Raw genomic sequence first — 25265 nt, 5'->3', positions numbered from 1 at the left:
CATTGCTAATTCGCATTTATTTATTCAGCCTTCTAATTGTCTGGTTTTACTGACTTCTGTTGGATTCACATGCAAGCAGCATCCTCTGTGCTGAGTTTCTACTGCCTGGAGGGAGCGCAGTGCTTGTGTGTTTTAGTTCTAGTTGGACCAGTGAGTTAGCTGAAAGCATCTATTTAACTGCCGTAAGAAAAAAAAAAAAAAAAAACATTCCATTATTATTTATTTCCTATTTTGAAAATATCAAAGAGGCAACTGTACAAACAGAGTTTGATGTTATGTTATTAGAGCGGTGATGTCTGCCACAAAAGGTCATTGATACGGACGTTGCACCACAATGAGTAAAGAAAACTCATCCATTTCTCAAAAGCAGTGATTCCAGAAGATTTGTCAACAGCCTGCTGTGAAAAGCAGCTCATGACTCATTGCTGTCCTTCAACAGGGAACATTAGGTTCTTGAGAGGATGGAAAAACTTTAAAATGTCAAGTATTGTCTGGAGCTGTAACACAGGAGCACATTAGCACAGAATGAGCAAACACTACACAAGAGTTCAGGAAGCGTTCAAATGTGAGGTATGGTTTATCATTCAATACTGAAACGCTTTGAGTGATCATACAGAGGCTTTTCACCAGCAAATTGATTTTCTTCTTTTTTTTTTCTTTTTTTTCCTTGACACGTTTTTCATCTAACTAATTGCTATCTGGTAATTGGTGCCAGAAGCAAACCCAAAGGAAAAACATGCTGGGAGGTATGAGCAAACTGGCTGTTATTTCGTGCTGTGTTCTCCTATTTATTCCTCCTTCCTGAACAACTTGCCACGAGGGGGCACAAACTATTAAAAAACAGAATTTCTAAGAATTCTGTCAGGGAATAAGTCTTCTGCTACTGACCCACCATAAAACAGGCCCTCATGCCTTGTTGCAGATGGGCACTCGTGCATTTACTGAGCAGGTTTGTGCTCACCATGCTGACAAGCGTGCACTGTGCAGCACTTACCCAGGGCGAGAGTGGAGGCTTCCTCCAGTTTCCCAGAGCACTGTGTGCTATTTTTCACGTCTCAGGTTTCCTGGTGGTATCTTTTCCACAGTTTCCAGTGATTGTTTTTTGAATGATTACCTCGAAAACCCTCTCCTTTTTTCAATAAACCTCCTATGTGCATAGGCGGCCTCATTTTGGTGCATCCAAGAGGCACTAATGCTTGCCTGTTAATGCAGTAGACCACCATTACCAGGAAACCTGAATGATCAGCATTACACAGACTGTTAAATGGTTACTGTTTTTTCCTATTCCACTGTCAGTTTAGCATTTTATTTCTCTCCAGTGGAGCTACAAGCACACAGCATGTGTTACACCAGAGCTCCCCCATGCACCCACCATAGAAAAGAGCTCCACGGAACTGTGCATGAGTAACAGAGATCTGCTGGCATACCCCGTGAGCCCAGCACCTGCCCTCTGAAACTGTCTCAATGGGGAAAACATACACAGGGAAAAGAAAGCATTTGTAGATGGATTTTAAGATCAGATCCTGGAACACTATTATTGTGCTCAGCTGTTCTTCCACGTAGCTTTGAACCACGATACCACAGGCGTGCCATGTAACGTGTGAGTTTCTACATGAGTTAGGTACCTAACCAGACTTGTGGGCAAAGTCTTTTTACCTAAGTTTAGTGAAAGCCTTTAATAAATAATACTTTCCTCTTCCAGATTTTGTCTAAAGACTACCATTATAAATAGCCCTTTAATCTAAAAGCCACTTGCATTAAATGCCACGTGATATCCAGGAGCAGAGATGGTAAGGAATGCAGGCGTTCAGAGAGCAGGAAAAGCAAGTCTTCTGCAGTATCAAATGGATGCTGCTGCATTTCTAAATTCAGCCCCCTGCTACCATTCTTCCTCTTCCTGTCACTCCCCTGTAAAAGAAGCAGCTTGCACTCATCGGTTTTCCACGTGAGAGTTTTTGCTCAGCTGACTTTAGCAACGGCCACATCTTTAATCTTACCATAAAATATAGTCTTCTTGGCAGGAAGTCAAGGCCTGCAACAACTTATTCAATGAATTCAGAGAATAAATAACAGCAGCCCTCACCTTTCCTTGGGCACTGTCAGCAGAAATCTCCCAATCTATGCTAGCTCTGGGAAGATGTATCACTCAGGGAAACCAGATGTTTGTGAAGAAAGAACAAATGAATGCTGACTGCTCTTTTGATTTTGGCATGCATGAGGAACTGAAACTGCTCTCCTAGCAGAGTTTTGATGAGCAGGGAGCAGCTGAAGGCCTCACCGTTCCATATGCAAAACATTACCTGTAGTTTTGGCAGCTTTATTGTTTTGTGACACCTTGGAGCTGTGGACTAGAGTATAAATTCAAAGCTGTAAAAATCAGAGTTTGCAGCTTCTCATGAAAAACAAAGAACAGTTTTATAACAGGAAAAGGAAGACATCATCTTCTTTGTCTTTCTACAGGGAAGACAGAATTTCTGTTGTTTAGATTATATTCATCCCACAACACCTCCACCTGTTAGGAATGAGTCATATGAGAACTAATGAAAAGGTCATTACAGTGAAATGTGTTGTATCCTGAGAAGGTAACAGTCAAGCTGGGCCTTATAATCATTTCAGTAATAGAAACTGAACTACAAAGGCATGATGAGAACATGTGCTTTTACCAGGTTGTGACAGCACTGGTAATTGAATGCTAACTTCTCAACGTCCACTTAAATTAACACTGGACACCTACTTGTTTTTAAGTATATGCAGTAGAACATGTGCTTTTAACAGGTTGCGCCTACATTTTGTTAACAGAGTGACTGCTTTTTAATGCCCATGTAAACTAATAACCGGGAGCCTTCAGTATTCCTAAATTCATACAGCAAAGTGGATTTGGCTGAGGACCTTGGAGCTATCCAAACTTTGTCACTCTGCCACGTGTGCTCCAAACTGTTTGTCAATGAAACGCCACGAGACTGTTTAAGTATCTTCTATCTTGGTCTGAAGCGTCCAGCAAGGTGATGGCCACTGTTCTGGCTTTGCACTGTTTGGTTCAACGCAATGATCTTCTGTCAGCTCAGACTGATGTCTGCCATCTGCTGATTCTTGGCCTTTGCAGGCTGAAGGTGGCATTTGCACAGCAGACGTGACGCCTCTCACATAGGCATTTATTTCCTTTTCAGCAGCAGGGTCCTGCTGGTCTGTATTATGTGATCTCTCAGATAAGCCAATGTAGTCATGGTCAACAACTATTGCACCTTGTAGGAAATAGCGGTCATCTGCAAAACAGAAAATACCCATTAAAGCAGATCCTTCTAGTTCACTGAAAGCCATACTGAAGATGACAGTGAGGTGCCATCTGGATTACTGGAGTGACAGCAGACTGATTATGTGGCTTTCCTAATTTTACTAAACAATAAATGTCCTGGTTGCATCCATGAAATAATGCTTGTGATGCTCATGTTTAGAAGGGTTGATGTTTTTTTGCTGTGTTAGAGACTAGCTTGAAGGCTGTCACAGTCACGTTCTGAGCTAGTAACTAAAACAAATAGACATGCACATTCTTCTGCTTTGTGCACCAACATACACAGAAATGTGGCATCTCCAAATTCTTGCTGGGAAATTGCAATGCAGCACAATAGTTTTTTTTGGGGGGAGGGGGAAGGGGTTGAAGAAGAGAGGAAGGGAGGGAAAGAGGGAGGGGAAATAAAATAGAATGAAAACAGTTTTACAGACTTTTATGACAACAGCATTGATTGGTACTATATAGCTCTATTGAACTTTTCTATACAGTTACCATGTTTGATTTTTCCAAGGGAGTTGAAATAAAATGAAAATAGTCTGACCAGCCAAATTAAATCCATGTAACCATGAAATTTATACTCTGTTCTGGAATATGGCATTAGGGACTATTTTCTTGCTCAGATGAGGGCCCTATTGGGAAAAGAAGTTTTCTAAGGGCTATGAATTCATTCATGAGTTATAATTCTCAACAGATGTGTCCTCAATCTGTCTATGTGCATTCTTGAATCACTTGAGCATTGGAACTACATGGATTCTCTTGAGTTTAGTATTTAAAGTAAACCTCACTCATGCATGACAAAAATATTGCTTCAGACACATGAATGTATGGGTACACAGGGTGTTCTGCAACCTCTGCCAGGCCATTCAAATACCTGGTAGCAAGCAACCTAGGTTTGCACAGACTTCTAATTTGTAATGCTTCTGCCAAGAGTATATACCAGCGCATTGACTCAGGATTTATCTTTAGGCCAAGAGTGTTACAAAAGGTTAGAAAAATGCCTTGCTTCTACTTGCCCTTTCTTAACTGCACACAACTTTAAAATCACGTAAAAAGTTAGCACTCAATTTTCAGCCTTTGTCTATCCTTCTTGAAAAGCTCAAACCCACACTTCTAGTACAATACACAGAAGAAAACCTGCTCTAAAAGTCTGAAGTGTAAGCAAAATCTTTAGCAGTACTAACAGCTCACAGACACCTAACCTAAGATGCACTTTCCCACATTCATTTCAGAGAGACAGCTGCAAATACTTTGTCCCCACTCAAGGTTATGCAAAGGGACAGCTATCAGTCTGCCACACCAGAGCCAGAGGAATAATAAGTTAGTTGCTAACAAACAACAGACCTCTGTTAAAAAAAAAAAAAAAAAAGATACATGTGTTCTTAAGGATGAAAAAGCTGTAATTCACTGCCAGGTTTCACTACCCTTATTCTAATGAAGTAAAGCTTCCTTTCCTGACTTCTGTTAGGCCATTTAGTAAAGGCTGCCTATTACTTTGGACAGACCTAATTTACTTCTCTCCGCAGTGTAAATATGTATGAATATAAAAACATAATTTTAGAATTCATACATATTCATAACCCACTGATTCCTCCCCGCCCCCTCATGTCAGACAACAAATCTTCAGTCACTCCCTGGGAAAGGGAAGAAACCCTCCCTTTACTTTCTGCTTCTGCGACATTTGTTGGTGAACCTGTCAGACTAATCCTACAAAGATGACTGCGCTCCACTTTCCAGGCTGAGATACAATTTACCCAAGCCACTGCAGCCTCTGCACAGGACCTGCCTGCAGGACAGGCACATGACTTCGCCTCTCAGCTCAGCAGTTCAGCCAAGAGCTGGAAGCCACAGAGTCATGGTCCTATAGCAACAGCAGCATCCGGGAGAAGCTATGTGACACTGCAGTCCTGGTGACACAAGCTGCAGCAGAGGCTGACAATGGCCTTGATACCAGCTCCTCCCGTGAAAATCCAGAATGACTTTCAGCTTTGTAAACCCTCAGTTTTAAGTGATGGAAGAGATGGCTGTCTCAACGTAACTGACACACTTTAAAGAACTAGTGCTCAACCACATGTGCTGAAGAGGTGGAAACCCCTCCGCTTTTCTTTTCAAGAATCCTGAACAACAGTTTTGTGACAGAAGTCTTCCAAACACTGAGAATTCCTTTTCCTACAGATGCCTGAAGTGACTCACAGACAGCACTGGCAGAACATAAATGGCTGCTGTTGTTTGATTAATACAGAGCCATTGTAAAAGGGTACATAGAATGTGCAAGAGAAACAGTGGCAGCTGGTTACCTAAGTGTTTAGGAATTTACTTCTTCATGACCGCAGTTTAAAACAAACTCTCCACAAGTCAGCTTTTTGAGGTAGTTTTTGTAGTTCAAGGTTTTAGAGGACAGGTTTTTTCATCTAAACAGGTACCATCTGTACCAGTCAGAGTAAGCACAAACAAACAAACAGGCAAACATTTCCACTGCACAAAGAAAATTAATTTGGATCCTGTCTGTATCAAAACAAGAACACAGGCAGAAGATGCTCTATGAATACAGTTCAGTCTAATTATACTTCTAGAACATTTCTGTCAGCCAGCATGAACAGGGCCAAACACATATTAGAAGTAATTTCAATGGATTTTTTTTTAAAGACTTCTAACATGATTCATTAACTTTATTCCACGCTCTGCATAGGTTTGAAGCCATTAACACATGCTGTTCTCATTAATAAGAACTGCAATGATTTCTCCTCTAGCTAGTATTGGTTCCATTCACCCTGGTAACTGAATGATACCTTTTCATTACAATAACCTCACCTAACACCCACACAAGGCAGGAAAAGCTAACAATATATACACGTACATATATAAAATATACACACGCACCTTTTTCATTGGACCCTCTTATGTATGGCTTGAGGTGAGACATCTTGATGGGCCTTTTCAATCTGGATCCCGTGGCATCTCTTAATATTGCACAGCCATTTTCTGTGATATAATCTATAATACAAGGACCAACCCATTCTGACTGGAAACGACCATCTTTCCACCAATTTTTTCTTTGTCTGAGGACTTCATGACCGACTTTAAGTCGAAGGGTACTTAATTGCTTTGACTTCCTTTTGACATTGATTTTATTTCTAGGTTTCTGTTCATCTGAAGTGGTTTTCTCCACCTGCAATAGACATTTACATGAATTACATTCTCTTTATCCAGAAATAATCAGGTATTTTCATAACAGTGCTTAATAATGCAGAAGTTTAACACTAAGTGTCTTTGGATGTCATAACGTGTAGAACTAGAGAGTTATGAAGAAATGTATTTTATCTTCATGTCCTAAATCAATAGTCCATATGTTTTTCAGTTTCCATGAGTATGCAGCCCTGTAAGTCAAGCACAAATCTCTTGGAAAGATATCTCTTTTCTTACACATGAGCATACATACACTGGCACCCATAGATTTCAATCTGAAGAAAAAAGAAAAATATGCATTGCTCTGAAGGTTCGTCATACTTCAAACTTAAATCTCTCCATCTTATGTTTCTTGTCTCATCCATCTCCTTCCTAGTAAAGTTTGAAATTATAACATGTACCTGGCCATCTGAGGTTTTCTCTCCTTCAAGTGCTTGACTGGCTCTTCTAGTTGCTTCAAATATTTTTGCAAACATACTGTCTTCTCCTTCCACACGTATGTTCATTGGTTCAACATATGGATTACGATTAAACATTTGGAAATATGGGGTGTTTCGATCTGGCTCCTATTTATTAGGGAGGCAAAAAGCAAGCCAATTTAGCATGCAGTTTTTGCATATATTTTGTGGGACTTCAGTCAAAAGAGGAAGAGCCCTTACTTACCAAATTAGTCAAATTGAAAGCATAGGCAATAGCAGACAAATGTTCATCCCAATCGTTTGGATGATCTGTGCAGTATTTGTTAAGGAAAGCTTTGACTGTCTTGCATGTTCTTTCACTTACTTCATTGGTTTGAGGATAAGACAATACTATTTGTTTCATTCCAAATAGTGCAAATAGTTCTTTGTTTATCTTAGAAGGAAAAATAAGACAATATTGAAATCTTCCATTTTCTTTTTTGTATCATGCAGTTAACATAAACATACTCAGTGGTTTTCTGAATATTTTGTTGGTGAGGTGGCGACTGAGCAAAAGCCTTCTATATAAAGATTGCTCCAAAAGTAATGCCTCCTATTTTATTACATTGGCCCACAATTGCTGTTGGTGCTACGGCAGCAGATGTTGGACCTTCCTACCAGTATTCCACTACATTCTGTTGGCATGTGACAGACTGCAGCAGAAGGGCAGTCTGATAAAATGGTGTCTGACATGGAAATGCGTGGGTATGAAGCAAAAGTGTGTCACTGAATTCCGTCATGTAGGAAAAAAAGAATGGCACCCACTGACATTCATCAACAGTTGCTGAATGTTCACGGTGACCAAACAGTGGATGTGAGCACAGTGAAGTGGTGTGTTTTAGCAGCGGTGACAGTGGGTCACTTCCACTGGTGCAGATTTTGATGAGCACACCTATGGAGGTTCTTGTACATAGCTGGCAAAAATGCATAGTTAATGGTGCTATGTTGAAAAGCAAGTTTTGTAGCTGAAAAGTTGTTCTATCAAATAAGAGCTCTATCGAAGAGACTTCCAGCTCATTGTACTGTTGTCATTTCCACGGAAATAAATATGAGGCATTACTTTTGGAGCAACCTACTCCTACATAACAGTCCAGACCTAGGAGTGAGAGCTAAAGGAATCAGTATTGTTTAGGATACAGTAATCAATGGTTTCTAAATGTATTTCTACCAGTAAATCAGTTTATTATTTTCTCCATATCAAAGCCTCATGATTTCTTAATTTCTGAGAGGATCAGACAAAGTTCTTCATGATCACTAGATCTAAGGGTATTTTGACATTGGTCTATCTGCTATACTGGGCAATATGAAATACTGGATAAATGAAGTACAGTAGAATGCTGGTGTGTAAAATATTGTTCCAGTCCAACTAAATGACAAAATGTGCAGTATGACTATTAAGAAGTCACTTTGCTTTGTTCTTTACCCAAAGAAAACAGCTCTAGAAAAAAAAAAACACACAGTTGCATAATGCTACAATTGCAAATAATTAATTTGTCATTTTCTGTATTTTCTTTTTTATTAAAGAGAATAAGCACTCGGGATTTACTTTCTTCCCCCCTCGCTAATGGCCTAAAATGCAAATTTACTAAGGAGAAAAATGTATTTTTCTTGGAAAAACAAATCATCCATGTAAAGACTTACCTGATGAACAAGCTCCTTCCCTTGGTCAATAGGCATTTTTTGAGGTGGTCCATATAAGAAAAACACACTGATGATTGCCTTAGCAATTTCAGCTGCTGAAGTATCATGCAAAGGCAAGATAACAGTCCATTTTGTGAACAAATCTATCATGATTATGACATACTTGTGGCTTCTTTTGGTAGCTCTAAATGGTCCCATTAAGGCTACAGTGACTGCTGTCCAGGGGTCTTCTGCTTTGATCGGGTATGGTTTGAGCGTGGTGGTGGTTGTACTCTTTGCTACTTGGCAATGCTGACATGCGTACACCTAGAGAAGAAACAAGGGAAGATTCTGTCAATAAAGAGTGATGGTGAAGGTTTACAGCAATGAAATATCATAAATCTCTACTATTCCTCTGTAAGCCAGGTCATGTCAAATTCATTTTATCATCTTTCTTATGATCTGTTATCCTTAGATTTTTCAGCCCTAGGATAAAAAAATAAAACGAAACCAAACCATAGCGAAGACCAGGGGAAAGGTATGTGCAGCAGTTCAGCACTTAACTCCCCTCACCCCAAAAGCACTGTGCTAGCTCAGGTGTATAATATCAAATTCAAAATTCATCAACATCAGTAAATACTAAAGGAAGCATGAAGCACCCAAGTTTGAAATAAAAAAATGTCAATCATTTCCCTTTTGCTTCTGTTGTAAATGCTGCAGCCAGGAAACAATGACAGTGAGCAAAATCTGCCACATGCAGCACAGATCAGCTTTATCTACAGGACAGAACTCATTTTCCAGGCCTGAGTGAAAGCAAAGACTCATTTTCAGTTCATGTTACACTTGCACTAAGTACTCAGGTGATGCAGCAAGCTGATAGCAGCAATAATTTGGCTACAAGAAACAACATTTACATACTTGTTCGCTCAAGGATCAGCTTCTACCTAGGGATTATGTCAATATAGCTTTGCATGACAGAGAAGGAATGTACCAAAGTAGTGATTTGTTTAACTGCTTCCCCAGCACACTTAGTTGGAAGGCAGAGGCCTGCTCTCATCTGCCAGCAGTCACTCTGGCCAGCTGTACATGCAGGGGATGGTACGCTGCAGCCTAACAAAGATACGTGAGAGGGCTTGCCAGAGAAGTGCCTCTCAAAGACCACGCATGCCCAGTATACTGAAAGAAATTATGGCACCCTATCAGTGGCTAACATATGGCAATATGCAAGCTACACAGTCGAAAAATGAAAAGGTAGCACTATGCTTTGACATAAAGGCTACTTAAAGTTTGACTGTAAGCTTCTGTTACCTTATCATTAAGCAATGGTGACTGCTGTATCAAAGTCATATAGTTATGAAATGTTTGCAAAGACTACATTTTATAGAACTATCCTGTAGCTATGTGACCATACCCACTGTTTGACATCATTTGTTACAGAGGTCCAGTAGTAATTAGATTCCACTAAAGTCAGTGTTCTTGATATGCCATGATGAGTGCCTGCAGCATTTTCATGGCATTTCTGAAGCACATTTTTCTTTTCTTCATCTGAAACAATTACTAGGCGCATTTGTTTTCTGTCTTTTCCAACATAGAACAATTTATTTTCTGAAAAGAGAAAAATACCAGCAAGTTACAAGCAAGAACATTGCCTTCTGTAGTTGGTCAGTTTGCTGAGCCACTGGGAATGATTCAGAACAGAATTTATTAAATCAACTTCATTTTACCTTTGTGTGAAAGTAGATTTGTTGTGGGTGGTGTTTTTTTTTTTTTTTTCCTGGTATGTTTTATTTAAAAAGTTTTTCGTTATTTTCTTCTAAGAACCAATTGTTCACCAACATTTATCTATCTGAACATGAGGTGTTAAAAGGGCAGGTCAGAATGCAAACTGTTCCCACAGAACTCCAACATTAAAACAAGCTAGTGCTGGGGGTGTGAAAGGGTTGCAGGCTCTATCATGAGGTGTACTGAGTGCTTGCCAAGCAACCACACATTGTGATCTGTGGCTTTAACTCCTTCCTGTCTTCTCTCTACGAAAGCTGGGTGGATTTGATGTGACTGAGAGTACAAAGCAGATGCAAAGGCTCACTACTTCAAGTTGTCTTCCCAGGGATACAACAAAGCTAGGGTGGGTCAGGAGGCTCTAAGATGACAGAGCAAAGTCCTGCTGCCCAGCCACACACAGTGCTCCAACCAACCCAAACCTTCCTTGTCAACAGCCACAGAACAGGACTTCTACTGTTGTCCTATGAACAAGGGGTTGCAAAAGACAGAAAGTTCCCCAGTATCTAAAATGATGTTTGGTTTTCAGACAGATACATAAAACTTTTGAGCGAAGACTAGAGGAGACTGAGTTTCTGTAAACATTCTGTTATATATTAACGAGGGACAGGCAGGCTGTTTATTCATGGAGGATGTATTTTAAAATCATAGTATGCTGCAGAGCAGGATACCACTCTTGGTGTTTGTATCAGTAAATCTTCACCTACAAATGAATTTCTCGGACTAGTTTGAAAGAACATGCTTACCTTTGAAAACAAATTTTTTGGCTGCTCTTCTGATTCCACTTCTTTCACTTGATAGCGTTGTGGGATGGTACTCCCCTGTTCTTTTGTAGTATGCGATCTGTTTCAGGTGGAGTCCACCATTTTTTCCACTACGGACCATCGCAAACCTGTTCAAAAATCACAGCATTTGTTAAATGGTGCAGCTATCAAAGCAGCACATCTTCACTGGTTTAACTCATCAAATTACTGTAGTTTAGACAGAAGTATCCCAGTGATGTAGCAAATTCACTTATCTAATTGCACTTTTCTTCCCAAAAGCAGCTGTATTTCAATCCCACAAATTGCTTCAAGTGCTGTTAAGCTTTGTGCACCTGAGGGCCTTTTATACCATTAATTATGTTATCATAGAATCCTTAGAGTTGGAAGGGACCTCTGAGGGCCATCTGCTCCAACTCCCTGCAGTGAAAAGGGAAATCACAGCTAGATGAGGTTGCCCAGGGCCTGATGCAGCCTCGCCCTGAAAGTCTCCAGGGACGCGGCCTCCACCACAACACTGGGCAACCTGTTCCAGTGCCTCATCACCTCACTGTAAAAGATTTTTTCCTTATATCTAACCTAAATCTACCCTCCCTGAGCTTGAAGTCATTTCCCCTTGTTCTTTTGCCACAGACCCCGCTAAAGAGACTGTCCTCTTCTTTCCTGTAGTTTCCCTTTAGACGCTGAAAGGCCGCTATCAGATCACCTCACTGCCTTCTGTTCTCCAGGCTGAACAGCCCCAGCTCTCTCAGCCTGTTCTCATAGGTGAGGTGTTCCATTCCACCATCAGCACAGGTGATCATGAACACCACGCGACACAACATTTTGTCGTACACAACATTGGTTTTGTCAACGTGTATTTTAAAATTTCTAAACAATGGCACCTTCCATTATACTCACTGGAGAATGACAGGTGAAATTAAATCAGAAAAATGGGTTGTCTTATTTTTAAACATTTGGACAGCTCTCACATGGAGGTGTGCTGTGGACTAGATGTGTCCAAACAGTCACCCTGATCTGAAAAAAGCACAGACAAATGGAAAAAAAAAAAACAACTTCCCAGACAGAGACTGACACATTTATTTTCTTCATTAATTCATTTGACAACTGGATTCTGAAGCCCCAAACGAGACTCTGTCTGCAAGTTAATAATTAATTCCCTAACATGGGCTGACTTCTCTGATCACATTAATAAACTAAAATGTCATTAGTCAAATGCGTCATTGGTGCAGGAAAAGCTTAGGTGTACCATGAATAGCCTAAAAATAATTACCAATTAATGACAAGCAGAAATATTCACATGGGCCCAACAGGCTCGTGATTTCTTTTTTTTCAGATACGCTCCTGCAGTAATGAACATGTAGATGGAACAGCTCTTTGATTCTGCTCTAATTGACTTGTTCAAGAGCAGGATCAGGTTTAGAGCCTGCCACGTTGTATTTTTTAATGAATGCCCGTTATCCACAGCATTAAACCAAACTTCTTCCTCATCCTTCCAGCTACACAAGACTAGACAACATGTGACAACATGCAGACTGCTGAAAGGCATAATCAGGTTGTCTGCCATATCTGCTAAATGGCACATAATTATTAAAAAATGACAGTATCCAGTCACTCCAGAATCCTCCACCTCATTACATGTTGCTGTTATTTGGAAGGACCATGTATAAGCTAGGATATTTAGCTTCCAATTTCTAGATTCTCATCTGCCTTTACTATATTTAGGATGGGAAAAAGGTAAAGAGCTCCACTGTGATTATGCCTGTTTTTAATCACTGTTTCCCTCAGAAAGTGAAATGCTGTATGTTATTTATAGAATATCATACTCCCTGCATGTAGCTTGGCTGTGTTATCAATGTCAAATGCATGCCTGGAACTTCTCATTCAACTAATGACAAGACCTTTGACCCACTGAATATTTCAGTTTGCATAACCTAAATGTGGCTTACACAAATAGCCAAGTGTGTCATCATTCAACATTACAATTTTAAAGTAAAATTCTCATAATTGAGAGAATTTCCACAAACAAACAACTGTTCCTATCAGAAAAGAGAGCATTTTAGAAAAGGAAGGAGTGAATCCAGAAGACAGTACTTTTCCTAGCTATCTTGGCTGACATTCCTTGTCTTGGAAATTTATATCTGATAGTACAAGCCAAAGCAGCTGAGTTGGTAAACTGGAAAACAGCAAGAAGTAAGGTGAGGCTACCATGATAAATGTATTATTTCTGCTTTGTTAAAGCAGTCAATTAACTAGTATATCTGATAGTAAAAGTTTACTGGTAAAGAGCAGTTAAAATATTCCATCTGCTAGGCATATGCATTCAATATGCCTTCATTAGGGCTTCTCCTGAAGGCCAGCCTGAAGTTAGAAGAGCATGTCTGGAAGTCACAAGAGGTTGGGTATGATTTCTCATGTAAGCACAGGGAGGATGGTCCATTTCGGATTGACATAGATTTTCATGTGCTGCATGAAAAGACGCTCCAGAATAATCTTTATTCTTTCAGCACCTTCTGCTCATCACACACGTCTTGCTTGAGACAGTGAAAGTTTCCTATGTAATATATGGTTATAGGTTCTAGAAAAATAAAATTGTGCAGCAGTAAGATCTATCTGAGAAGCAGTGCAGCTTATACTTCAGCTGAACAGAAGTTTTTACTTCATTCTCACAATATCAGTTTCTGTTATGGAAATTTGGCAGAGTGCACATAATCTGATGAAGAAAGAACACATTATGTATCTTGTGTAGCATCCACAAGCATTTAGAGCATTGCATGGAATCCTGAACCAGCAAATTTAAGTGCTTCAGCAGGCTGCTGGACTACTGCCTAAAAGGAAAGCATTAAGTGAGTTTCCTTCCGGCATATTTAGCTTGCTATGTCCCCACTCACTTTTAGGTCTGTGCGTTTGGTCTAATCTTAAAAAAGCTGAAAATAACAAGTTACATAACCTTCTGTTTTGGTTATTTTAGAATAAACCGTTACCACAGATAATTTACATGGTACACTCTATCAGTGTTCATACCCTAGCTAGTACTCTACGCAAATGAATTAATTATATAATGAGTCATCAGTCTTCAGTACTTTGAAGTAGGGAAGGAATGTATGGTTTTACAGTGAAGGAAGAGGCTGACACTTCCCTATAAGCAGGGCTGCTCTTGCGTTAGCATCTTTGCTGAAACAGCCGTGGCTATTAATACTTCACTATTTCGCCTTTTAATGCCCATCTTCCATCTCCACACAAACAAGATTCTGAGATCCTGTCAATGAAATGTTTTGTTAGGAGCATGTTTTGCTTCTTTTCCCCCTTTTCAAAGAATCACACAATTGTAGGGGCTGCAAGGGAACTCCAGTGATCACCTAGTCCAACCATCTGCTAAAGCAAGTTCCCTCCAGTAGGTTGTACAAAACATCCAGGCAGATTCTAAACATTTTCAGAGAAGGAAACTGCACGAGCTCCCTGGGCAGCCTGTTCCAGGGCTCCGAATCCTCACAGTAAAGTTCTTCCTCATATGTGTAAGGAACTTCCTGTGTTGCAGTTTGTGCTTGTTGCTCCTCATCCTGTCTCTGTACACCACTGAAAAGAGCCCAGCCCCATTCATTTGACTTCACAGTTCAGATATTTACAAGCACTGATAAGATCCTCTCTCAGTTTTGTCCACACTGAACAGCCCCAGGTCTCTCAGCCTTTTCTCAGGAGGGAGGTGCTCCAGGCACCTCATCATCCGGCCCTCTGCTGGACTCTCTCCAGAAGTTTCCTCTTTTTCTTGAAAGCAGAAGCCCAGAACTGGTCACTGAAGTCAAATGTGGCCTCATCAGGGCAGAGCAGAGGGGAAGGATCACCTCCCTCGACCTACTGGCCACACTCTCTGTGATACACCCTAGGATACCACTGGCCTTCTTGGCCACAAGGGCACGCTGCTGGTTCATGGCCAACCTGTTGTCCACCAGGATCCCTCAATCCTTCTCTTGCAGAGCTGTCTTCCAGCAGGTCAGCCCTTAACCTGCACGGATGTGTGCCTACGCAACCCTAACTCAAAGTTATTTTCACTCTGACCGCAGAGTACTTCCCATCAGAAGCAGGAATATCCCGGGTAGCCTTGCATGATTTCCTCAGAACCAAATCCCTCCCTGAGTAGCGAGACTTCTGCCACCCCAAGGCATGCTTTCTATTAGGCCCCCATGAATGTCTCAAGCGGGAACGGAGCTGCTCACATCCCTCCCCGTTAGGACTACAGCCCCCATGGTGTACTGCGCCGCTCCCCAGCGGTCAATGGCGGCAGCGCAGCCCGCACAGAGCACGCCGGGATCGCCGAGCAGTCGCTACCCGACCAGCGGCTCCACCTGGCGAGGCCCGCGCATGCGTAAAGCGACACCGACGCGATCTTTTTCCTCCCCCCGTCCCGCTCCTTGCAATTGATTCGCATCTCCTTCTTCGGGGTCCGCCAGAAGGTCAGCAGCAGGCTAGGCACTGTGCAGAGCCGCGGGCACGCACCTGCTCCTGCAGAGGTACCGGCACACCCGCAGCTTTTCCCCAGTCGCTCAGCAGTGGCACCGTCGCCCCTCCGCGCTCGGGACTTATGTGGCGCCCCCGGAAGTGCGGCGGGCAGGGTGGGGGGGGGGGGCGGGCCGCCGCGGGAGGCGGGGCGGCGGCGGCGGCGCTTCAATGGAACGCGGGGGCGCGGGCTGCGCCGCGGGCAGGTGAGGCGGCGGTTGCTAGGTGCTGTGCGAGGCGGCGACGGTTGTGCCGGGAGTTTGTAGGCTAGCTGGTTCTCGCCGGGACCTTGCGGGACCGGGGCGGCGGATTAACGAGGCGGACGGTGGCGGGAGGGATCGGGCCCCTCTCTGTGTAGCGGGCGCGGTTCTGCAGAGCGCGGTGAGGCCGCCTCGGCGTGCGGGCGGGGCTCCGAGCACAAAGGAGCGCTGCGTGGGGGGCGGTGGTGCGTCTCCCGAGCGGCCCCGGAAACCGCCGTGAGTGCAGCGCAGAGCGCGGGCAGGGCGGGCTGCGGTTCTTTTGACACCTGGCGGCATGGCTGCGCTCGCAGAGAGCTGGCGTGTGGGTGAGGCGGAGGTAGAGAGCCTGCGTAACGCTGCGCTTTGTCCTGCCGGCGTTTTCTCGCACCCAGGGGCTTACGCTGAGCAGTGGCGATCCCGCAGCACGCTGGCCTTCTGCACACGTGCTGCTGTGTGAAACTGCTTCTGGCAGAGGGAGCTGATTGATGCAACGTGCCTCTCTTGTGAGGCGTGCACATGAGAAACGCGGCTTTGTTGCAGGAGTCGGTTGCCCCGTGGCTGATGCTGTGTGGGGCGGAAGCTCCGTGCTCCTGGTGACTGTGCTTAGAGCAGGGCCTCCAGGAGTTGCGCCTGCTGCAGGCTTGGTGCTGAGCTTTTTCCTCTTCGCAAACAATTGGTTGTCTTAATTGAAGTAACGTGCTCTTTTCTCTGTGGGGGTGTGGTGTAGCTGTTTTGAGTGGGATCCCCCTAAAGAATGTCTGTGCTTCATGGAGCCTTCAAAGTTGGCATGAGTATAGGGGTATTCTTGTGATGTGTTTGACAAGATTTGACTTGGAAATGAACTTGGAAGTCAAAGGACAAAAAAAGGTTATCTGCTCTGTGGCTGTGCAGGAGACACAGACAACTTGTGCCTGATATGATTTTGTTTACCTGCTTAAAAAATACTACCCCTCTATCTTGAAGGGGTGACAGTGATGTTTACCAGAAAGCTTTTTTTAGCCTTTTAAAGCAGTTCAGATACTTGTTTTGAAGGATTGTGATAGCTCACTTTCTAGTTTACACTCTCTCCACTGAAGAGCTGGAGGCTCCCCTGCTGTAAGTGCAGTGTGTGGAATGGCTTAGCTTAAAACTTGGAGTGAGTTTTAGCAGACTCATTGCAGATGCAGAAAAGTCACACTTTCGGTGGATGAGGTGTTAGGAAAATATAATTTTTCCCAGTAAGGAGAGTTGTAAGGGGAAAATATTTGCGCTGAAAAGATATTTCATGTTGTTTGGTGATTCTGAATGTCTGGAAATTCTTTGCCTGGAAAACTGCATTTACTAGGGAGGAGAGCAAACATGGGGAGGTCAGCCAAAAGGTTACTGCCTGAAAACTACAGCAGTTGTGCTTTAAGGCCAGAAATCTTATTCATCAACAACCTCAAAGGCATGTTTGTTTCTCATCTGTAAGTTGGCTTTATGACAGTGTCCTGGTTCATATGGCACTGTGCAACTGTCAATTTTCAGTACATGATAAGAAGATTTATGCAACTGCTGTTGTTTGGCTGGCCTGCCTGCATAGCACTTCCAGAAATGTCAGTGCTCCTCTAAGTAGCACTGCCCAGAGCTGCTCCAAGTAGGAAATGCTGGCAAGATGGGTGTTCATGGACTCCTGTAGGCATGTCACTGGGGTGATACTGCACATCAAGTACCTCCTGCTTGAAGTCTGAAGCAGTGAGCCCTCAACAGTAAGAAGGCATCCTTAGCTTCAAAAGAAACTGCTGGTGAAGTAGTATTATGGCAGCCTAATGGTCAGAGCATTTGGATGGGACGGGTCAAAGCACTGTTCATGTTCCCTCCTGTCTTAGTTTTGAGTCCCAGTTTTCTGTTTACTGGAAGAATGTCTTTACTTTTTCCCTTCCAGCCTCCATGATTCTGTAACCACTGAGCTGAAAAAAAAAAAAGTGAGTAAAAGCACCTGTGCCCTTCACAGCTGAAAACGGGCTGCAGTAACAGTACAGTAGTTATTTGGCCAGGGAGAACCTTTGGAACACCTGACTGAGGGAGGAAGGCTTCTGGCTTCTCTTCATTCAACTGTTCCTTTCTGGTCTCAGTAGAGCTCGGTGGAGTGAGACGGAAAGATTGGTCAGTTTCAGCTGTGCAGTAGGATCTGTTGTAATTTTTCTGGTGGTGTAATACATAAAGTACTATGTAGGAATGCTTTTGGAACGCTGCTCAAAATATTTGTGGTGTTCCTGTAAGCAAAGACTTCGGCATGTTCACAGCTGTATGTAACATCAATTATGGCTTTTAATCTCACAGAAAGCTCTTCTAGGCTTTTGGGTACAACCGAGTGGCTTATTAAAAGCAACGAACAGAGAAGCTGAAGAATTGTCTTTTCTCTATAATTCTCATTGTGTCACTGTTCTGGCAGGTTTTGAAGTGCTTATGTCCTTACCTCGAAGATCCCATACTCAGTGCTGTCAGCTCTCAGAATGCAGACGACTACCACTTTGTTCTCCTTTCCATCTCACTTCTGCTACCCCCTCGTGTACTTCCTACACCACTGGTAACCCTACAAACTAACCGCCTTTTGTGGTTTTTTGTGCCTTAAATTGGGTTACAGAATTGAAATTCTAAACAGACAAAATGCATTTTAGCTACAGTAAGGCAAACTTTTTTTTTTTTTGTAACATCAGTGCTGTTAATGAAAATGGTGGTTGCAGCGGCTGTAACGGGCAGAAGTCTTTTGACATCTTACTGAGACACCTGGAAAATCGGTATTAAAACTCTTCAGATTTTCACTTCTTAATTTCAGTTGGATGAAACATAATGGACTCCTAGTGGCTTGGTGACCCTTGGGGTCCCTTCCAACCCAAGCCATTCTATGATTCTATATGTTTTATATATAGAATCATGTTAACAGATGAGCTGCAGTGACACTTACTGTACAGCTAAATGCCAAGATATAAATGTCATAGAAGTGTTCTGTAGCTTTCATGATGTTTCCGAAAGAAGTATACTTGAGTGATTCCTGATTTATAAGTGTTTGGTAGCTATTTCTTGTATGATGTGTTGTTGTTGTTTTTTTTTTTTTCCTTGAGAGAACAGATGAGAAACATTTTTATTCTATTTTTGTTCCATTACTTTCCATTAGAGTTCAGTGGAGGCAGTATTTGTTCTCTGATAGGTGTCACTACACCCCCAAGAAGAGCTAGCTAAATGCTTTACCTTCTGTTTTAAAGGACTTGTCTGTGCTTTTATTGGTATTCATAACATAGCTGTTAACACTGAGCCTTTTCTACGTGTCTGTTCAGACCATTGCTGCCAGGTTGAGCGGATTTGATGCTGGTTTTTCCTGGAATGCTAATCTTCATGGTCTAAGTAAACTTGGGAAATACCAAGGCTGGATTCCTGAGCTGTTGAAACATGTAGAGTGGGAACAGGAAAACTGAGTGAATACCTGTTAACATTTCATGAGGACTACTTTTTGTCTTAGTATTCCTCTGCTAGAATATGCATTCTGTGTGTATATATTCTGCTAGAATATATGTTCTGCAAGGAAAAAGTATATAGTGTGCCACTGGAGTGAGCACTGTACTTGTAGTGCTCAGCAGGCTGCCAAAATGTGTGATACAAGTACTGCTCTATTGTCTATTAATGTTAAATTTATGTGCACAGTTTTAAATAATTAGGATGATTTTGTGCACCTTCCATCGCTAAATGCCCACAATAGTAGGAAAATCTAAGAGCTTGTACCTCTCATTTGCAATGCGTTATTTTAGTGCTGACTGTTAGTTGACTTGTTAGTTAAAAGCTAAGATACATGTATTTTAAGGTAACTAATTTTCTCCAAACACTTGTTGTCTGTCTGTCTTTTGGGCAGGAGGTACCGTGCTGGCATGAACAGGAAGTTTTAGGACGGGTGGAGCGAACAGGATGTACATTTGATTGAAAGTCCTTCTTGAAACAACACTCAGTTAAATTGAGGCTTTTGAAAATAGATTTTTAATTTGTAAAACACAACCCATGTGTAACAACAGAGATTAGAAGGGAATGTATACTAATTAATTTAACCTGGGTGTAAGATTGTGTGGGAGGAGATTGTGGCCTGTATTTTCTTGATGTTATCTCTCTGCGGATGGGTCAGTGTATACTCCAACAGGAAGCTTTGCATGTTGTCTTGTTTAAATTGTAATCTTCTCTGTTTGAGGCATGCACGTAATCTTCTAACCTTCACTGTCTGAAATGTGTGCTCGTGCACCAGGTACAAGAGAATCTCAGACGGAGAATGTCTGCCCTAACACTGCTGCTTCTGTTGCTCACTTCTGGTGATTTAACCTGTCAGGCAGCTCACATGCAGCTGGCTGCCTTCCCTGGGTGGGATGGAGAGGGAAGTGGGAATGCAAAGGTGCTACAAGTCATGGTTTGAGATAAAGACACTTTACAAGGATAACCAAGACAGCACAGGGAAGCAAAGTGAAACAAGGTATGCATTCTCTGCTTTCCATCAGCAGGGAAGTGTTTGGCCACTCCCAGGGCAGCAGAGCCTATCACGCTTAACAGTTTCTTCATAGAGGGATGCTGTCACTCCCAACATCCCCTCTTCCTCCTTTACCCCAGCTTTTATTGCTGGACATGACACCACATGGTATGGGACATCCCTTTGGCCAGTGTGCGCCAGCTGTCTGTGTTCTGTCTCCCCTGGCCCCTCGCTGGCAGGGCTGCATGAGGAGCAAAGTCCTTGGCTCTCTGCAACAACTGAAGCGTTGCTGTGTTACCAACATTATTCTCATCCTAAATCCTAAACACAGCACCATACCAGCTACTGGGAAGAAAATTAACACTGCTCAAAACCAGGATACTTGTTAATACAGAAAAACAATTGCTGGAAAGACTCATCCTTGCTTTCAGTGCCTTCTCCAAACAGCAGTGAAACACCTCTCTGACAGAACTTCTGAGGTAGCTGGGGCTATTTCAGAAGAGAGCTCCATCCTTTGGCTCTGCCATTCTTGTTTCTATTTGGTATACAATTTGAGAAACAGCATTTGTCAAATTACTACATAGTGATTTCTGCACTTTTTTTCATCTCAGATAACTATAGGTGTGTTGGAAGGCTTCTGTAAGTTATTCACTGTATTCAGTTAGTTACTGTCAGATTTCTCCTTGGACTCTTGTTACTTCATGCACCACTGGAATGGAATGGACTCCTCTATTTTTACTGTAGCCAAAGCATTTGGAGGGAAAGAGTTTTAATTCCTGTCTTTTAAAGCATTTATTCTGGACATAAATTATTTATACCCTGACTCAATTTTATGCTAACGAGAGTGGCCTGCAGCATATGCTGTCTGTAAGATAAGCTGCTATCCATCAATAGTCAGAATGCCAATTTATATGCAATTCTGTGAGTCCATGCAGTAACTTACAAGAGCATCAATAGCTTTTCTTGATCCTTTGTCTTTGGTCCTATTTTTACAAACTGCCTGGAAACTTTAGGGTCCAGTGGCAATAGTAGGAGATGGCAATTAAGTAACTCACAACCTGGATAGCTGTTTATGAGAGAAATTGATTCCAAGATTTCTTTCACTTCATCCGCAGACCTTTCACTTGTGTATTCTCTCCGTAGAATTGCAAGCTGTCCTTCATAGAATCATAGAATGGCCTGGGTTGAAAAGGGCAATAGTGACAATCTAGTTTCAACCCCCCTACTGTGTGCAGGGTTGCCAGCTGCTAGACCAGGCTGCCCAGAGCCACAGCACATTCATCCTCTTATCCTTTCAGCTAGGAAGTAATCTGTATTTTGAGCTGGTGTTCATATAGCTATGCCTAAATACTTCTGAAAATTTTTATCTCTCTTTCCCCGAAGAGAACATGAAAACAGCAGTTGAAGCTCTGCCAGTTTTCGTGGCATTTTATATTTTGCCAAGTTGCACATTTTATGTATCTGGGATAGGAAGACATCTGTATTCCTAGGAAAAAAAACATGAACTTTTCCTTCAAAGTCATCACTGTCTCCTTCTCTTTAGACTTACAGCCTTTCTGTAGTCATGCTGAATATAAACTTTTCCACAGGAGTTGGAGGAACGTGTGCAGTTGAAAACTATGTGATGATTAAAAGAGTTCTGCTGACTGCTGTCTTGGAAGCCTTGTAAACTGGCTGTAGAATGCTGCATAGGACACACGGGTTTGGCGGTGCACTAGAGTAGATTTATGCCTTAACAGGATAGTTGTGGAAAAGACACCACCGTCAGAGGGGTGAACAACACAATTTACCTTGCAGAAAATGTTAACTCCAAGAGTAGGTGACTGCCCAAAGTCTGCTTTCTGTAAGTGAAGCTCCTCTTGGCAGGTTTACTTGCTGCCGGTGAAACCAGCAACTGCTCTCCAGATTCTGAAGAATGTAGAAATGCACTGAGTTTCAGATCTGCTGACAAGTTTGATTTTGTGATTTGTAGACAAATGTGTGCTTTCCCTTCAGTATTTATTTTAGGTACCTGCTTAGGGAAGTAATCTTTTCAGGTTAGAGAAATCTGGCTGGAATTCCTCATGAAGTAACTAGCTGTTAATGGCTTGACTGCACAGCTTCTGCTGCTGCTACATTGTGCACTGTGGGAATATGTAGGGAAAGCAAGCCCTTCTTTCTGATGGCCTTCTGCTTATCTGCTTCAAGTGAATGTTTTTCCTTCTTCGATAACTTTTTCAAACTTGAGGTTTTCTCATGAGACGTTTGTTTCAAAATTACAACATTTGGCTGGGGAGGGGGGAGCAGACAAAACTGCTCCAAGGGGAACTGTTAAACTTACTTTTCAGGCTCTATCAGGTGGAGTTGTTTTGTTTTGTCAATCTTTAATGCTATTTCAAAATCTGTGTTATTTGTCAGTATCTGTTGGCAGTAATCTTTGTTTTTCTGAAGCTTGCTGGAAATAGGATTTGGATAGCTTGTTTTCTGCACTTTTTTGTAAACAAGGCTGATCTCTCGAAACCTAATTTCTAACTCTCACGGGAACAAGGTGATGCCAGGTGTTTGAAGTTTTGTTTTGTTCTCGTTGCTTGAAGGACAAATAGGTGCAGTTTAACAGGATAAGAGAAAATAGTCTTTTATTAATGAAATTGAAAGCGCTAATATTTATAACATGTTTAAGAAAGAAATATTTTTAACTGCCTTTTGTCATTCTGGATCCTTGTGTGCCTGTTGTTCAGACCTCAGCTTCGGAGTCTGAAACAGCTGTGTTGTTTGCCCATGCTTAACCTATTGCTCTCTGACAGATCCTTTCTAGGTAACTTTTGCTCTGCTTACCACCCTCTTTCCGAGGAAGCTGAATGGCTGACCGCTGTTGGAATTTACTATTGCTTCACATGGTTCATGGAACAGTCATTTTGACAGATATTTAAAGACAAATTCAGTTCTGCTGAGACATTGTTATTGAATGGCACTTACATAATGATCTGAGTAACGGACAACCTAAAGCATCAGATCAGCTTTTGAACAACTGCTTTATTAACATTCTAAATAACTGTAATAGATAATAATTAACGGTGTAAAGCTGTACACAGCTTACAGCAAGAATTACTAATTAATATGTCAGAAGGCTGGGTGCTGGGTTGTTTCTGTAGCCAACTTACTTGGCCAAGAATTTATTTTCACGTGACTGGCTGGAAGGTTACAGAGTGCTCTCTTCACTGGTACAGTACTGCTTCAGAGTGCTTCTGGTAGAAGGCAGTGGTAGTGCATACCTCTGTAAATATTAGCTTTCATTTGTGAAAATGAAAGTATTTTGCTGGAAATAAATATGCTCATAACATCAAGGTAGCACATACATTCTGCTTTCAATCTGGAGATCTGCTTTCTACTTTAGAATGGTTCGAATGGCAGCTTTACTCTGTTCATATGTGATTTTATTTGCTTGCTGTTTAATTTGATCAGGAAACTCTAGGGGAGAACGGCTGATTGAGAGTTAGAAATGTTAAATATTTTTGTTCTTTTATCTTAATATATGGTCTCAACTTTACTCTTCTGAAGCTCGGAAAAAATGCAATTGACAGTTTTACTTTCCTGAGTTATACTGTCTTTTTTTGAATTGGGGATCAGTAGTTTGAAAATCTCTGGAAAGTATTTCCCCTTCTGTAAAGGCATGTGTAAAAGTATATCCTGTACTTTGTAGCATTTTCTTTCTGATATTTGCCTCAGCAGTATATAAATGTCCAAATGCTTTTTCTAAATAGGAAGTTTATTTTTGTGTATCTTTATCAAGAGTGTGAGTTTGTTTATTTTATTTTTATTTTTTTTTTTTGTAGGTTCGAAAGCAGTACCATCTCAGGGAAGCAGTAACCTGTTGTGGGTCTCTTGGAGCAATAACTTAAACCAATAATGAGCAGATGATACCAGGTAAAAGGTGTTTGGTTAACGTCATCACTGTGGCAACACTGCTCAAGCAGCATCAACAAGCCAGGGACTTCTTTGCTCCCAAGTCACTAGGAAACATGCCCAGTATCTCAGCAGCCAAAGTGACTGCAGTCTCAACATAAATATATGTAGATCTCACAGCCATGTCTGTTAGTGCAACAGAGAGTGATCCTCCTAGATTCTTTGTTGGTGGAGAAGATGGAGAAGAGCTGTTGGATTCAGCCAGACCTACGGATTATGAACATTTCTATGACCATGGGGAAGAAGAAGAGGAAGAATATGACTCGGTACGTACTGTAGGGGCATATGTGTTATTTGTATACTCCCTAGCGTTATTTTATTTTAAGACAATGTTAGATTACAGAAGTATAGTACTGAAGTGATGTTCTGAATGGGGAGATAATGTTCATATTCAGTCAGTGATCTTGTCACTTATGTTTGGAAATTTGGCACCCTTGAGAAGTAAATGTATCTTGAATTTGGAAGTAGATGTACTGTACCTTATTGCAGTTTCAGGTCAGTTAAGCTTTGCAGGCCTGATTAAGCTTCTATTATTCAGCTTGATGCCTAAACTTTCATTGTATTTATTTGTACAATTAGTCACAAAAAAATATGGATAGTTTTTCTTTTGTGACTGCATTGTCAACTGATGCAGTTTCCTTTGATTTTCAGTTTGAACACTCTTCATATCTCTTTCTTCATTGTACTGTTGTTCTCATTAAGACCAAACATGTCTCTATTTTTGTTCCTTATCTTGGTATATAGAAGGTGTATGATTAATGTTAATCTTAGGTTGTGGCTTAGTACGCTTTGCAAGCATAATGAACTGAATTGTACTACCAGGTCTTTGTCCAACTTTTAACTTTATCGTGCGTGAGTTGTCACTTTACAGGATTTACAGCTGAATTTTACTATTTTTTTTTTTTTTTTACTCTATAACATTCCGCTTTAAGGAAACGTGATACTAAATTTTCACTGACTGCAAGCGAGTCTAGGAAATTCTGAAAGCAAAGAAATGTTAACAAAACACTTGACTGTGATAAACTTAGCTGGGGAATG

The 25265-nt window shown here is 41.7% G+C and overlaps 2 protein-coding genes across 20 annotated transcripts in view; one reads left to right on the top strand and one right to left on the bottom strand.

Moving 5' to 3' along the window:
- Positions 1-203: 203 nt before the first annotated feature.
- Positions 204-15662, bottom strand: GIN1 (gypsy retrotransposon integrase 1). 2 transcript variants are annotated; one of them, XM_040656372.2, is made up of 8 exons: positions 15027-15662; positions 11076-11221; positions 9962-10155; positions 8572-8877; positions 7136-7324; positions 6874-7038; positions 6167-6455; positions 204-3263 (listed from the first exon to the last, which is right to left on the bottom strand). In XM_040656372.2, the coding sequence occupies exons 2-8, from the start codon at positions 11212-11214 to the stop codon at positions 2965-2967; spliced, it is 1581 nt and encodes a 526-aa protein (XP_040512306.1). In that variant the 5' UTR covers positions 11215-11221; positions 15027-15662; the 3' UTR covers positions 204-2964. The 2 variants fall into 2 exon arrangements, with proteins under 2 accessions (XP_040512306.1, XP_004949361.2); XM_004949304.5 differs by having other exon boundaries at positions 15585-15662.
- The window catches only part of PPIP5K2 (diphosphoinositol pentakisphosphate kinase 2), a 52884-nt gene continuing 43102 nt past the window's right edge, over positions 15484-25265 (top strand). For 8 of the 18 annotated variants that reach the window (XM_040656371.2, XM_025145243.3, XM_025145242.3 and 5 more), the window contains exons 1-2: positions 15734-15790; positions 24098-24493. In XM_040656371.2, the coding sequence (XP_040512305.1) occupies positions 24350-24493 (144 nt within the window). In that variant the 5' untranslated portion in view covers positions 15734-15790; positions 24098-24349. Of the gene's footprint in view, positions 15599-15733; positions 17767-23492; positions 23663-24097; positions 24494-25265 lie in introns of those variants that run through there. The other 10 variants (XM_040656370.2, XM_015280460.4, XM_046905587.1 and 7 more) reach the window with 9 other exon arrangements.

The sequence above is a fragment of the Gallus gallus genome, chromosome Z, assembly GCF_016699485.2.
Source record: "Gallus gallus isolate bGalGal1 chromosome Z, bGalGal1.mat.broiler.GRCg7b, whole genome shotgun sequence".
NCBI classification, from domain to species: domain Eukaryota; kingdom Metazoa; phylum Chordata; class Aves; order Galliformes; family Phasianidae; genus Gallus; species Gallus gallus.
This window is presented reverse-complemented; position numbering and strand designations above follow the sequence as displayed.